General features: G+C 40.6%; 1 protein-coding gene across 2 annotated transcripts in view; it reads right to left on the reverse strand.

Moving 5' to 3' along the window:
* The window catches only part of SH3YL1 (SH3 and SYLF domain containing 1), a 40961-nt gene extending 24678 nt beyond the window's left edge, over positions 1 to 16283 (reverse strand). The window contains exons 1-5 of one of the 2 annotated variants that reach the window (XM_054179990.1): positions 16036 to 16283; positions 7722 to 7832; positions 6684 to 6797; positions 6089 to 6153; positions 1894 to 2006 (exon numbers count right to left, since the gene is read on the reverse strand). In XM_054179990.1, the coding sequence (XP_054035965.1) occupies positions 1894 to 2006; positions 6089 to 6153; positions 6684 to 6797; positions 7722 to 7832; position 16036 (404 nt within the window). In that variant the 5' untranslated portion in view covers positions 16037 to 16283. The remainder of the gene's footprint in view (positions 1 to 1893; positions 2007 to 6088; positions 6154 to 6683; positions 6798 to 7721; positions 7833 to 16035) is intronic. The other variant, XM_054179989.1, reaches the window with a different exon arrangement.
* Positions 16284 to 16290: the final 7 nt, after the last annotated feature.

Here is a 16290-nt window from a genome sequence, read left to right on the forward strand (position 1 = left end):
TGGATGAGCCAGGGAATTACAGGCCTGTCAGCCTGACCTCAGTACCAGGAAAGATTATGGAGCAGGTCATCCTGAGTGCAATCACACAACACTTAGAGGATGGCCAAGGGATCAGGCCCAGCCAGCATGGGTTTAGGAAGGGCAGGTCCTGCCTGACCAACCTGATCTCCTTCTATGATCAGGTGACCCGCCTGGTGGATGTGGGGAGGCCTGTGGATGTAGTCTACCTGGACCTCAGCAAGGCCTTTGACACCGTTCCCCATAGCAAGCTCCTGGCCAAGCTGTCAGCCCATGGCTTGGATGGGACCACACTGCGATGGGTTAGGAACTGGCTGGAGGGCCGAGCCCAGAGAGTGGTAGTGAATGGTGCCACATCCAGCTGGCAGCCAGTCACCAGTGGTGTGCCCCAGGGATCAGTGCTGGGCCCCATGCTCTTTAACATCTTTATTGATGATCTGGACGAGGGCATCGAGTCCATCATCAGTAAATTTGCTGACAACACCAAGCTGGGGGCAGGAGTTGATCTGCTGGAGGGTAGAGAGGCTCTGCAGAGGGACCTCGACAGGCTGGGCAGTTGGGCAGAGTCCAACGGCATGAGATTTAACACATCCAAGTGCCGGGTTCTGCACATTGGCCACAGCAACCCCATGCAGAGCTACAGGCTGGGGTCAGAGTGGCTGGAGAGCAGTCAGGCTGAGAGGGACCTGGGGGTGCTGGTCGACGGTAGACTGAACATGAGCCTGCAGTGTGCCCAGGCAGCTAAGAGGGCCAATGGCATCCTGGCCTGCATCAGGAACAGTGTGGCCAGCAGGAGCAGGGAGGTCATTCTGCCCCTGTACACTGCACTGGTTAGGCCGCACCTTGAGTACTGTGTCCAGTTCTGGGCCCCTCAGTTTAGGAAGGATGTTGACTTGCTGGAACGAGTCCAGAGAAGAGCAACAAAGTTGGTGAGGGGTTTGGAACATAAGCCCTACGAGGAGAGGCTGAGGGAGCTGGGGTTGCTTAGCCTGGAGAAGAGGAGACTCAGGGGTGACCTTATTACTCTCTACAACTATCTGAAGGGAGGTTGTAGACAGACAGATGTTGGTCTCTTCTCCCAGGCAAGCAGTACCAGAACAAGAGGACACAGTCTCAGGCTGCGCCAGGGGAGGTTCAGGCTGGATGTTAGAAAAAAGTTCTATACAGAAAGAGTGATTGCACATTGGAATGGGCTGCCTGGGGAGGTGGTGGAGTCGCCATCACTGGAGGTTTTTAGGAGAAGACTTGACAGGGTGCTTGGTGCTGTGGGTTAGTTGCTTGGGCGGTGTTGGATTGGTGATGGGTTGGACGCGATGATCTTGAAGGTCTCTTCCAACCTGGTTTATTCTATGTATTCTATGTATTCTATAACAGACCTTGCTTTGAGCAGGAGTTTGGAGTACAGATCTCACACAGTCCCTATCAAGTTATTCTGTGACTATATCATCTCATCTTTCAAAGTAATTTGTCTTAACCACTTCAGGTTTAAAAGCAATTATTTGGCTTTATTTTTCATTTACTGTCAGGCAGATCTGTGATGACAGAAAGCACATAGTTCAGTCAGGCACTGTAGTGCCTGTGGTCTTTATTGAGCCTAGCCAACGAATCTACTGCATAAAGAGAATAAATCTCAGAACATTTTCCTTCTACTAGTAAACACCTTTATCAGGAAAGAAAAAAAAGAGAAATAAAGTAACAAGTGACCAGTAACACAAGAACAATATGGTCCAGTCAACATACAGGTTGCCCAGGTTGCTTTATAACATATCAAAAGAAGCCACACCAATGTTTATATAGAGCTTTAAAAGCTATCTTCCATATTTTATTCTACTCTATATTTAAATCTACCCCACATTATGCAAGTGTTTTACTCACCTTCCCAGAGGTCCGATTGCCACAGTAAGATTCCCTCCAAGTGTAAGATTCCCTCCTTTGGCAAAAGCTTCTACTGCTCTTTCATGATTCAGTATTATCACTAAGTCTGAAACCTATAAAATATGAAATAAAAGTAGTGTGCTTTTTTAAGAAGTTAGAATGGCACAGGAGACACGTCTTCCAAAAGTAGTGGGAGCATTGAAAATACTCCCTTCCCCAAATGAAAACTAGATTTAGAGAGATTTCAATTCAAGTGAGGATCTCCCAGTCTCTCAGAGAGTTACTTCCTTTCTTGGAAAGGATTCCTTTGAAAAAGTTTTCATAACAAAGTTGATTCTTTTTCTGCAAGATATTTTGAAACTAAAAAATCTTTCACTTACTTTTAAAATCAAGTGTAACTGTGGTTTTTCTTTTTTTCCTGTAACAAGAATAGCTGTGACTGTTTCTCTAGCTTTTTAAGGGCTTTTGTTTTCTATAGGCATTTTCAAATATGAGGAGACATCACATTAAGAAAATAATTTTGATCCTTCCATAATTTTATTAATAACAGCAAGACAGAAGACAGTAACCAAAAAGGATGATGGTTTTCCTGTTAATGATAGAAATTTATTGTCTTGACAGAAAAAAATGGGGTCTAATATACATAAAAAATGTATATATGTGAAAGAATATTTAATTTTTAAAAATGTTGAGTTTATGATATGTAGGCAGTTTCTGGAAGAAATTATTATAACAAATAAGAGCTAACAGAGAATTTTTGAAAGGTTCAAATGTAGAATAGGGAATAAAAAATGAAAACCCACTATTTAAAAGAGACTATATGCCTGGGTTGTGAGAAAAAAAAAAATGTAGCAAAGAACTTTTACTACTAAAGTTGATGCCTATTACCATCAGCACTGTAAAACTATAACTCTCTGATTTAACAAATTTCAATAAAAGTCTCCACGACCGTTTTTTTTTCCCAAACCAGGAAGCATTTTGCAGAAGGAAAAAACTCTTTCAAACACATGCATGATTCTCTAAAGATCACTCCATCTTAACTGAAAGATCAGTAAAGACACTACCTATATCAAACCCAAACACTGCAGCAGTACCAGCCTGTTTAACAGAGCAGATTGAACTTTGATACCTTACTGTGAGGATTACCTTTTCAACAGATTATCTTGACTAGCCAAGGACTAGTGCCTGATCTTTCATCTGACAGATTTCACTGAAAGCCAGGTTCAGAAAAAACTTTTAACTTACCGGAAGTTCCAAATTGTGACAGCAGGAAATGCAAGAGGAAATACCAGATTATTTGCACAAGGCTGGCCCAGGAGTATTACACATAGCGTAAGAGGGGCCTTTCTTATTAGTCCCCTGGTAACCTCTACCCGATCCCAAACAAAAAATGGCTGACATGAGTAGTTTCTGAATCATCCAGGGATGGAAAGAGAATGTCATTCAGGATACTGCTACCTCCTCTTACCCATTAAAAGGATGAATCCACACCAAATGAATTAATAGTGAGAAAACCTTCAAGGAAAGCATTGAGATGAATGTTAAAATTAGCCTTTAATTTGAGGTACTAAGTTGTTTACTATGATATCCTCATTTGAGTCAGAACAGAACTAATTCTGTTCAGTGATTTTACTTTTTATCTTAGTCTCTTCCAAGTGAGTGCAATTAACAGTGTATTTTTGGAGAGTGTCTGCTTCCAGAAGTGCTAATGCTTGATGCTTATAGTTCCTACCAATGGACTTGGGTGCAAAAGGCTGTTGACTTATACTTGGTCTGCCAAATCTCATTGGGGCTGCAGAAAGTAAGTTGCCACACTTGCAGGAGGGAGGAGACAGGACAGGTGACCTTAAAGCGAGCAAGAAGGGATTCCATTCCATATATGTCATATTTCGTATAAAGCTCAGAGCTCATGAGAGTCAAGTCTCCTCTAAGGAGGACTCTGTCCATGCTGCCTTCAATACCGCTGCATGAGCTCCTGACTTCAGTTCCTGTCTACTGTTGAGAACAATCTGGGACTTCCCCAGTGCCTGCCCACAGCATCAGTGGTGACAGTGGCCTAATTGACTTCAGGGAGGCTTGGTGTGGTATTTGTTTTGTATACATTTGTATGCATTTCATTTTATTGCTATTATTTTCATTAAAGTAGTTCTAGTTTTCTATTCCAATCCACAAGTCTCTCTCCCTTACTCCCTTTCTCTTTCCCTTTGGGAGGGGAGAGGCATTAACAGAGAGTGTCTGTCACTCATCCAGAGGCCAGCCCAGTCCTAATGCTTGACACATAACTTCTGAAGTCTGTGATTTTCTTCTTGTTTAAAATCACCCATAGGTACCACTACAATTGTACCCTATAATCTCTCCTATACGGATAAAATTCAGCCAGTTTCTGCAAGGTTTAAGTTTATATGTGACTGAAAAAAAAAGCTGAAATTGGATTCTGGGTTCCTACACCACTTAGCATCTCTTCACTAGAAGAAATAAGTAATATTGTGTTATACATGGCAGTAATGAAACAGTATTTTTTTAAGCTGACAAAAACTTCAATAAAGGGCATAGTACGGTTCAGAAAAACACCCTCTCAGAAATAGCTTCTATACTGAAACTATTTGAGCAAGTATCAATAGTAAATGGTCACATTAGCTACACTATCAGATGGAGATGACTGAAGGAACAGTTTCACAGATTAATCAAAGCATGTGAAGAGTCTGTCTTATAGTCATAAAAGCCAAGAGGAAAAATAATTCTTATAAAATAACTATTCACAACACCCTTTAAAATGTACACAGCAATAATGGCTGAGATTAAAGAGTGCACAATGAGGAGACAGTAAAATACTGATCCAGTGGTCATTTTGTGATTGCTGGCTGACTGGCTGTCAGGACAGGCATAGCTGGTTAGTTGTAGGAGACACACTGGGGGCTGGCATGGATGACCCAGGTCAGCGATGCATGGATTCTTCTGAAGAGCACAAGGCTTGTAGCAAGAGATCTTGTTGGAAGCATACTGTTACATTGATTTTCTTTGGGAATCAGCAGAGCAGAAGCTAAACAAAAAGAGAAGAGGAAGCACAGGTCTGGAGGCTAGGGTGGGAGAGAGAAGTAAAGATGGGAACAAACAAGGGTGAAGGAACTGTAAGGAAGAAGAGATGGGAAGTAGAGGTAGAATGCAGTCAGGGTTAAGATCAACAGAATTTCTCTGAACATATTTAGAGGTCCTTACTTAACCATTTATGTTGCCTGGAAAACAGCTCTTTTTCTGTAGCATTCCTTTAGAGGAGACATCATGAACTTTGGTGCTCCCAAACAAAAGTCAGTAACCACTAGTGCAAAATGCATGAAGTACAGAGTATTAGCTAGGCTCCATTTTTTTCCACCTCCAGTTCCTCTCACTGTTTCTTGCCAAATGGGGTCCTTGTGCTCTTTAAAAAAGCATTCAATATGGTATTAAGTATAAGATACTTTTAATTAACTCAAGTTGGATTCTGTGTGAACACTGATGGGAAGCTTTCCATACAGGAAAAAATCAGCCTGTTGGAAGTCAAAAAGTGGAGAAATAGCTGTAATGTCCCTTCTTTTCATTGAATCTCTCCCAAGCAATTAGACTGATAAGATCACACACACACTATTTAATTTGTCTTGCACAAATCAGTTGTGTAATAGTTTTTTCAGTGTTATACATACCATGCTGCTGTCAAAAAACGAAAGTGCTAACTGGAGCAAAGTATTATGGGGCTTGAAGTTCAGATTGCAACATGGGAGACCTCCTGTTCCAATTGCTGCTTTTGGGTTCTGGGTTCTTGGGTGTTGGATCTTTTCTGCTGGGATGGTGACCAGACAAGGAGGGATGGGAGAGTAGTTTTCTGGCTTGGGCTTTTGGCTTGCTTGCTTCTGTTTGCTGCTGCCTTGTGTCATGCTTTTTCTGCAAATAGGCTAAGGTAATTATGCATTTTGTAGCATGTTTTTCTGATTTTGCTCAGTAAACTCTACTCTTATCTCACTTTTATGGTATCTCAATTCCGAGTTTTTGCGTACTTTTCCCTTCACTTCAGTGTTGGGAGAGCAGGCAAATTAGCCCCTGTGCTAAACCATTACAGAGAAAAATAGATCCTGCTACCTCACTAAATTTTAGATCTTTGTCGATGCATTTCAATTTCTTGCAAAAAAAGTCACCAACAAGTATTCCAAATACAAAATTTTACCTCTATTCCAATTTCAAATCCACCACCAAGGCCAGCAATTCCTATTGCAGAAGGAGCAGACCAGGCTGTCATGCAAAATAAGACAAATATAAAGAATTTTACTAAGTGTTACAAGAAATAGTCATTTTATTATTACATTTAAAACACACTAATAAATTCTCTTTTTAAAACTGTGTTCAAAAGCACTACAATGGAATCACATAACTATACTGATTTGTCCCAGTGGAAGGAATGTCAGCAATACAAGCCCTTGCGATCTAAACCAATCTTTGTTGCAAATTATCCTACAATTGTCCATAATTGAATATAATTCATTCTTCTAATAAATTTTCAACTATACACTTTTAGATTTCATCCTTTTCTCAAACAGACTTTAAATGTGGTAAAAAGTAGGTACAAAATATTGAAAACAGCTTTCAAACTAAACATTGTCACCTACCGGCTTGACTCCTCACACATCCTGTAGAGTCACAGCACTGTTTTGGTTGGAAAAGACACTGACAAATGTTTTATAATATGAAAAGAAATTATGAAGTAAAAAATATTTGTTTCTTTTAATTTTCCCATGAAAGACTAAAGGAAAATATCCACTTACTTCCATTAGGAAGGCGAGCCAACACAATTCCACTTCCTCCTCTAGCAGTCACCAAAAATCCAGCTTTAATAACAGACAAAACTGCAAGGCCTTTGGCTTTAGCTATTACATGAGCTGAAACAGCAAAATCATTTGTTCAAGATCTTGTAAGAGAAGGGTCAAATAACTGAAGCAAAAGCTTAAATAGAGGTCATATAAGCGTGCACTGATCTCTATGCTGATACCACTGCTTCAGCTATCCTGGTCAGCTCATCCAGACTTAGTTTGCTTTTTGCCAAAACTGCGTGTGAGAACCCTTAGCAAGATAAAAAGGTAGTGGATAGTTGACATGCATCTCACTACAGATTTTTGGAGGAGTCTGTATTTAAATCATAGTGACATACAGTAGCGTAATCAGTTTATACTATTAGATGCCCTTTATAGCAAATAAAGGGCCATTACCCTGCAAGTCCTATTATACATCCTCTGGAACACAACAGTTTTAAATTTAAAGCCACAAGCAGAAACATCAGATGAAGGGATACGCAGGAAGACAATTGCATAAATAAAGACAGCAGCAAATATGAATGCTTAATTACTATCAAAGGAGAAATGTGCCCTAATCTCTTCAACTTATTTTCATCTAGCTAATTCGAATAAACAAAGCACTTCAAGAACCAGAGATACTGTTCCAGGCTCTGCCTTAAAAAAAGGCATTCCCAGGGTAAGCATGAGACAGTGCATCCATACAAGAAGGAAGTCTTCCTGTGCAAATACCCCATGGCTGCAAACATGCAAAAGATCTCTCCCAGTATGTAACGTCTGCCTAAAATACAGCAACCTGAACCCCTTTACCTTCCAAAATGTTTTCACAAAAGTTATGGCACCCTAAATCTTCATTCCTTGTGTGGTGGGTTGAAAATTCCCCCCCCAGCATTAAAGCTACCACCTGTTGCTAAATTATGGTCACTGAAAACAGAGGAAACTGTTAAAGAGGATAATTGCAACACAGGGGAGTGATGGAGTTTTTAACTGAATCGAACCATTTTCTTTACTCACGAGGTATGATTTTATCAGGTCCATTTCTGGAAGTTATTTCTGTAAATTCTCGTAATATTTTAGCTGCCTTTTTAGCTTCTGACTTCAGGTTGGAAGGTATAGGGTTATTCACTGTATAGCACAAAAGAAATAAGAAATTATATCTATGGTCAGTTCAGGACAGCTCATATGAAAAAATAACTAGTGTAATTTGTATGTGAAAAGTTGTTCTTTACAAGTAAGGAGTAAAGCAAACAAACAGGGAAACAGCAAATATAAGAAATGGTATCCTGCATCAGAACCACATTTTGTCTCTGATGGTTGTAAGAGAAGATGTCACTCAGGAAGAGAACACAAGCCTGGTTCTTCTCTGCAGTCTGTTCCTCTTGTACTTTCTCAGAATCCACACTGGTAACAGAAAAGATGTTGAAGACACATCTTCAGTTGTTCCTGTTGCTATTTATATAGGCTTCTTGCACACAAACTTGTCTAATACCTTTTGAAACCAGCTGATGCTCTTTGCCTTCAGAGCTCCTGCAACAGCAGCTCGCTACCTGCTACTTAAAGAATTACCTGATCTATTTCAAATTACTTGGATACTGCAAGAAGAGAGGCCAAACAAAACATGAACAGACAATTGCTTTCAGTAGATTCATAAACCAGGCTGGAGCAAATGTCTTCATGACTTCTGCTCTCTGGACTTGAGATTGGATTTTCAAAGTCAGAGGAAGAACATACCCAGCATGTATAAGAGAAAAAAAAATAGATTGAGGCAGTCACAAAAAGCATATTGCAATACAATTCTTAACATTCAAGGCAGTAGGAATAATACACTTTTAGCGTATTACAACTTAAAATTAAGGATTGCAACACACAGCACGTGCCCATCTGCATAATCAAGGGAACACTTCTGTATGCAGGTTTTCACTTACAAATTTTTTAAGTCTAGAGGTCTTGGGTTTGGGGAGGGTCACCTATCCAGACTACACAAGATTCATATTTGAGGGTACTTAATTATTCTTACAGTTGAACAAGATAAAAGTGGAAGATATGCTTCACTTGAGCTCTGCTTGACCATGCAGGACTCCTTGCAAAGTGATCAAGACAATGAAAATAAGATGTGCACACTAGAGATAAAAAACATTATGGAGCAAAAGCAAGCATCTTGCAGTTTCTAGACTACAGAGATATAAAACAAACTTATGTGCTCTTCTCACTCTCCTCTTCTGTGATCTTGAAGGTCTCTTCCAACCTGGTTTATTCTATGTATTCTATGTATCTTTGCATGTGCTCCTTCCTCACCATTGCTTCTTTGTGCCTGACCTCAAAATTTGAAGGAACATCCCAAATTAATTCTTCTTACTACTAGAAAGGACAAGTATAAGAAGCTCATATTTCCAACAGATCACAAAAGAAATTCCTTAGCTAAGTCCATTGAGAAAACATGAGATGATTTCTGGCCTAAAAGTCTGCAAACAAGAAGAGATGACTAAAAGCAAACAAACAAACAAAAAAACCACACCAAACCAACCAAAACAAAATCAAAGCAAAAACCACTTTACAGTTTTGATACGTATTTTCAGATTCAGAAATGCATCAAAACTACTTGATGGTTACCAGAAAACAGTGTGTGCATGCTTATGTGCATGTAGGATTTACTAATTAAGTGGAAAAAGTTCAAAGCTGAACTTCATGAGTCATCAGAAGTAATACTATCACTACCTCACTGTCCCTTCAAGTCTCAATACATAATTGGTTTCAAGATCAGGTTTTGGTTACACCTTGGAGCAGGAGGGAGGATGCTAAAGTAGCCCTCTTCTGTATTTACTTTTAAAAGTTTCACAGAATACCTATCTGTTTCTGTCCTGGTGGTGCTACTTAGGAAAACGTTTTTAACAAAGAGGACAATGTTTTCATAAACAGGTTGCCCAGAGAGGTGGTAGAAGCCTCATCTCTAGAAACACTCCAGGTTAGGCTGGATGGGACTCTGAATAACCTGATCGAGATGAAGATGTCCCTCTCCATTGCAGATAGAGTTGGACTAGATGACTTTTAAAGGTCTCTTCCAATCCAAAACAGTCTATGATTCTATGATTTATCTGCAATATGATTCTAAACATTGTATTCCTAGATGCAAATTTTGCATGGAAAAACAGCATTAGTTGAGCAAACTGAAAAGTATGTTTTCCCCACTCTAGTGCCTTTAAAAGGTTTGGTGGATTTTTGTGGTTTTGTTTGTTTGGTTTTGGGTTTTGGTGGGGTTTTTTGTGCCACATGGTATGGCTTTCCTTTATTAACAGGGAATGGGAGAGATGGAGAGATATTCCACATCTAGCTGTACACTGCAACAGTAAGCACAAGAATAACCTAACATTCCCATCCTCAAAATATCAGCAGAAACTTCACTTTTTCCCTGTATTATTTTACTACATCAACATTGCTGCTTCATCCCTTCAGTATCTATAGAAATTCACATTTACGCTGTCCCTTGCTTTTCCCCTTCCTGCCACACACTGAAGCAATACAGGATTACTGTTTTGGACTAAGAAAAGGCAAGAAGATATGACAACTTACTGCCAGTTACTTTGCATGAAGCCAGATTTGAGCACTTTCAGAAACAGGCCAAGAAATGGGTGATATTTCCAAAGCAAAATTGAGATACTAACTGGGGGTGAAGAGAAGGAAAAAAAAGATGATGTTGAACATGTTTCCCTCTGAAGTTAGACCTGCTAGAGAAAGGTTACAAGTGAGATGACTTGTATTCAGATTTTAATTTAAACAGCAGCAGGTATGAAAATCAAAATTACTTTAATTGGCAAGCAATCGTGGCACAGGGGATCAAGGCAAATGACTAAACACTTTCACTGCTTAAAACCAACACAGCCACTCATAGGGGCTACCATGATTCCTTACATAATGGTTCATTTTGAGTTCCTTTATTTACTTCCATGATGTTACACAGCTATTAAGAAACTGGCAGAATGCCTATAGTGGTCTTTGAGGAACTGATGATTTGCTTATTAAAAAACCCCACCAAAAACATATCCACACCCTGACCTTAATTATGCATAATATGATGATTGGTAAAGCTTGGCTAGACTCCCATTTTACCAAGATTGCTAGAGCTATAGCAAAAGGAATCTAATACTTTTATCACAGAGGAAAGAGGGAGCTTTGTCTCTCCCCCTTAGGCTACGCTGCTATGCCACCCTCAAGATTTTTTTGTCAGAATTCAGTATTAGGTAAAGACAAAATCAACAATCATCACTAAAAGGGGAAAGTTTAATGATTACCTATATATTATGGCTAATGCCTCACTCTTACTATTAAACTTTCACAGAATCACAGAATACATCTGGTTGGAAAAGACCTCAAAGACCATCCAGTCTGACCCTTGATCCAGCACTGAAGAGGCAACATTAAAGCACGTCCCTAAGGGCCATGTCCACACATCGCCTGAACACCCCCCAGGGATGGTGACTCCACCACTGCCCTGAGCAGACCATTCCAATGTTTGATAACCCTCTCAATAAAGAAGTATTTCCTAATATGTAGCCTCAACCTTCCCTGGTGTAGTTTGAAACCATATCCTCTAGTCCTGTCACTTGTCATCAAGAAGAGGAAGGCCCCCTCCTCACTCCAACCTCCCTTCAGGTAGTTGTAGAGAGTGATAAGGTCTCCTCTCAGCCTCCTTGTTCTTTGTATCAATCAGTTCTATAAAACTTAGTCCAAAGGCAAAGAACATCACAGCTTTTTTCAGTTAAAAGCTTAGTAAGTAGAAAAATCACAGTAACAACTCAAAACTATTTATATACTTTGTTTTTTTCTCAAAAAAAGTAGTACATACAGGTTTGAACTATGAAATAGTGGTGTCTGTCTCAACACACAATAGAAATAAAATCACTAATTATTGTGAAGGTTACAGAAAAGAATCTTGTTTCTATTTATTTTAATCACTGTATAAACAGGCAAAACTCTAAGTGTGATTTGTGTGACATCAAAAAAAGGTTTAAATTTCTGCTCGCCTATCAAATTGTCCTTTTCCCCCTCAAGCTTACCTTTTTATCTTCTTAAAAACTGATTTAACATAGCAAGTCTACTAAAATAGATGCTACAGAACTGTCTGGTTTTTGATAAAAATAAGCAGAAATTGCATGTTCAGATTACCCCTTCCCTAACATAAGGAATAATCCTGTCGCACTGTCTTCACTATTAGCTTTTAAGTATGCATATATAATTGTCTATTTTGTATTCAAGTAATGCCCAGGAAGGAGGTAACCAGGAGCAATAAGACAATAATATCTATCAGGAGGATATATTGACTGATGGGTTTGGAATGCCACGACCAGTGAATGCTCACCTGGGAGCAAGCTTCATTTGCACTCCTGCTTGTTGTTGAAAGGAGAAGATATTGAGCATATGTGAGTCAGCAACACAAACCCCATGGGGGACTATCACACCAAAATTGATTAACTGCTTAATTTGTAAGCTGATGAGGCAAGTGCGTCAGCCTCTAATTTACATTCTGACTAACAGTAATAATGTGTTGGCTGAACATTTGGTGAAATTATCTGAGCAAGGTGTAATAAAGAATAAATAAAGCCTTTTAACTTAAAACCTGTAACTAATTCTGACACAATCAAAATTCTGCTGAATATGAACAGATGAAATAAAGCATGGTGGCATTAGGAGAACCTCAACATCAAAAGTACAGTTCCAGGCACATGTGGGTTTTGAATCATTTGGTGAAAGATTTTGGTCACAATGAAAAAAATCCAACCATGGCAAAAGCTTCTATGAGCCTCGGTAAGTCAGTCTTTGCTTTCACTTCGCTAAGAAGTTCAGAAACAGCACAAGAAAACATTGAAGTGCAGTTGATGTGCAAATGCCCATGGTTGTAGCAGCAATATGAATGCTAAAAAGCTTGTATGACCAGAAAAAATTTCAAAATTATGCATAAGAACATTTATAAATATGAAAAGTAGCATAATCAAAAACTTTCATCTCCCAGAGCATGAACTTCTTGAGAGCTGGAATACCTGAGACTAAAGTGGTACTGACACAGATGAACACTTGAAACAAATACATGTTCCCTTTGTGTATGCAAGTTTCAACTAGGTGACTTCTTAGGTGGCATGTGAAAACAGTCACTAACAGCCTGAGGCACAACAGTCAGGGACTTTGTTCCAAAAAGCGTATCAGACATCTGCTCAGTTGCACGGGAGGCAGAGCAGTAGAACACCTGTAGCTAAAAATCTTCAAAATTCCTTGGAACTTTCAGCAGTTTACAACAATGCTAAAGTCTTGACTCCACAGTTCCACTACTGAGTTGCAGCCTTTGCACTAGGAGAGTGGATGAAAACAAGGAGCATGGGGGAAAGAAATCATGCAGTTTGTACAAAGACAGTCAGAAACCAGCATTTTCAAGAATCGAGGGACAGCAGTAGACTCTAAAACAAGCAGCAAAGGCAGACAGAGTTACCTTGAGGGTTGTCTGGGACTAACAAGTGAACTCTTTCAAGAATTTGTATTATGAGAATTGCAGGCTTTTTCTCAAAACACACCACCACACCTATTCACCCTGCTACACAAACCCTGGGAAACTGTCTACCTGAAACCCTTTCAGCAAGTCTTTCATATACATTTATTGTGTTTGATGTGTAAACAATTGGTACCAAAGAGGTTGGGCGCTGCCCACCAAGCAAGATCATGCAAGTAACATGATTGGAGCTAAGTCAGAACTAGCATTTTGGTTCTGCTTCACTCACCTTATATTAAAACAAGAGTTAGTAGGATATGCAAAATCTGGGAAAATCCCAAAGGAAATACCAACTTTGGTTTGTTAACTTTATTTTTATCACCAAGAATACACTTGAAGGCAATCCAAGCAGGTAAACAAGTACATTAACCTTTGCTAAGAAAGCTGGAACTACAACAAAGCTGTGCTTTTCAGAAAAAAAATCCTAAAAAAAATCTTGTTTGTTTCATCACCAGGGACAGAAGCATAGTGAGAAAAAAAATGTATCAGATTACAATCTCAATGGACACTACCTAGTAGTCCTGTATGTTACAGTAATAACCTACATGAAAACAATATTTGGGTACCTTAACAAAATACAGATTCAAACTATTCCCTGCAGAAAATACTTAACACCTTATCAGTAAAACTGTCTGCATCATTCTGATGCTCTCATTTATCCATTTCACGAATGTCCTAGTTCCCTATGTGCATGCTTCAAACTTACGAAATTACCAATTCTCATAATGAATTACACAATTTGTCACACAAGAAACATTTTTTCAAGCTAAAAAGAATAAGCATTTTGTTCTTAAATAAAAGTGCTTAATATCTATTAATCAAGAGTCTGAAGAGCCCTAGTTCTACCTAGGCTCTTGCACTGTCTTATTCATAGTAGCATTTCTTTCCAACTAAGTCATAGAGCCTGTTCTTCATAGCAGCCCTGCATTACAGACTCTTTTATAACTCTGTAATGGATGTTAAAAAAAAATAATCCCAAAATATAGTTTGTCACATGAAAACTTGTAATCTTCAGTGATAACATGATACAACATAAAGAGCTACAGTGAATGTATGAAGCGATGTTAAATGAAGAAGGTATGGACTGTTACTCTTCCACTACTGAGGGCTGTGAACACAGAACAACACTTAAGGTGATGGAACCTCCCAAGACATGAAAACATTGAATACTTTGCCTTGAAGCTAGAGCTAGGCATGTACAAACATGTAATATACACACATGCAAATGCTGGGTTTTATATGAACTCCAGAATGGGTTTTCAAAGCCAAGCCTCACTTCCCTCTGACCCACAATGCATAGAGAGGTGGTGGTGGTGGTGGTGATTATACTTCCTATATTGAGACTTCAAGGCACTCCACTTGACAGAGTGCAGAATTAAAGGCAATTGTACATGCTTAGGTTATACAACATGGCAGAGTTACATGTGCAAATGACAACAGCAACTCATCTTGCCCTCTTCTTCACCAAGGCCACATCTGATAAGTGAGGAGTGCCACAGCCCCATGCAGCTCTACCACCTTGCACTCCTGACACCTCCAACCTGACCTGTATGACAGCAGTGTGCTGCAGTGCATAATAAGGGGAATGCTGGACAGAGAATCACTGTTTCCGATTACCAGTCATTTCCACTGCAAGAGAAAAATAAACATTTAAAAATGCAGTTGTACAACTGCATTTACAAAAGAAGTGAGGTATGCAGGCACATGAAACTGTATAAAGGGAACGTGTTGTTTGTTCCACTTGACAGAAAATAAGTTACATAAACTTTGTAACTTGTAATAGTTAATTATCACTTTCATTTGGAAGCCACTGATACAGCACAGAATTTAGAATCTGGCATTTTAATTTCCCAAGTGCTGCATTTTGACTGAAGAACAAGGCAAACAAGTCTTAAAAGCAGCAGAAGAATCCATCCCTGGTCACACCCTGCTGTCGCAGGGCTGGCGGCCAGTGTTGCAAAACCAGCCAGGTATATGGGATGGCCCAACAGATGAAGCTAGATACAAATGAAAAGAATACTCAAGCTCTTCTGGAGAAGGAGGAGTGTGTATGCTCAACTTCATCAGCAGCCTGCCGAATCCAACACTGTGTCGTAAAACCATTGCGGTTGGAAAAGAACTTTATGATCATTGAGTTCAACCATCACCCAACATCACCATGGCAATTAAACCGTATCAAGAAGTGCCATATCTACACATTTTTTGGACACCACCAGAGATCGTGACTCCATCAACACCCTGGGCAGTCTGTTCCAATGCCTGACTACTCTTTTAGTAAAGAAAATAGCCCTAATATCCAATCTAAACCTCGCCTGTTGCAACTTGAGGCCATTTCCTCTCATCCTAAAATTTGACACTTGAATTTTTTCTTGGAGGATGCACCACTAGAGGATGCGACACTGGGTGAGAAAGGCAATTAACTAAAAATCTAAGCGTTGCTCGCAGTTTACGTAGTTTGAAGTGAGAGTCTGACCGGCTCAGGGCGGCAGAGCCCTATGGGGCAGCCAGCTGAGCAGCCCTCCACGGGCTGACGGGCCTCGTAGCATCCTCTGCCCTTCTAGGTGGCTCCTACAGGACAGGGGAGGCAGGTGGCTTACTCCTCCCCACGAGGCCCACCCCAGCAGTTCGCCGGACAGACGGCCGCCCACCCGGGAGGCGATGGAGGAGGCGGCGGGGCACGACGAAATGGACCGCTGCCTCTGAGTGAGAAAGCCCTGGTCAGAACTGAGGAGAGCAGGAACCTTCCTCCACGGTTCCCCGTTAAGGAGCCCACCTCTTCCCCTCGGAGATACTTACTCCTGACGGGGCACACCCGCTTCGCTTCCCCTCTCCTCTCCTCGACGCCGCTGTCACACTGGGCCGCGCCGGGGCGGCCCTGCGGAGCCGCGCACCTGCCGCAGGTGAGGCGGGCGGGGCCGAGGAGGCCGTCCACCGCGTGCCTGCATGTGTGCCGCCTCCGCGCACGTCCGCCCCGTCCCGTCCCAGCAGCGCGTCCGCCTGTGCTCGGCAGCGTTCCATAGTTTGCTTTGCTCCCCACTCTAACCAGGCAAA

Source organism: Dryobates pubescens, chromosome 3 (genome assembly GCF_014839835.1).
Source record: "Dryobates pubescens isolate bDryPub1 chromosome 3, bDryPub1.pri, whole genome shotgun sequence".
Lineage (NCBI taxonomy): Eukaryota > Metazoa > Chordata > Aves > Piciformes > Picidae > Dryobates > Dryobates pubescens.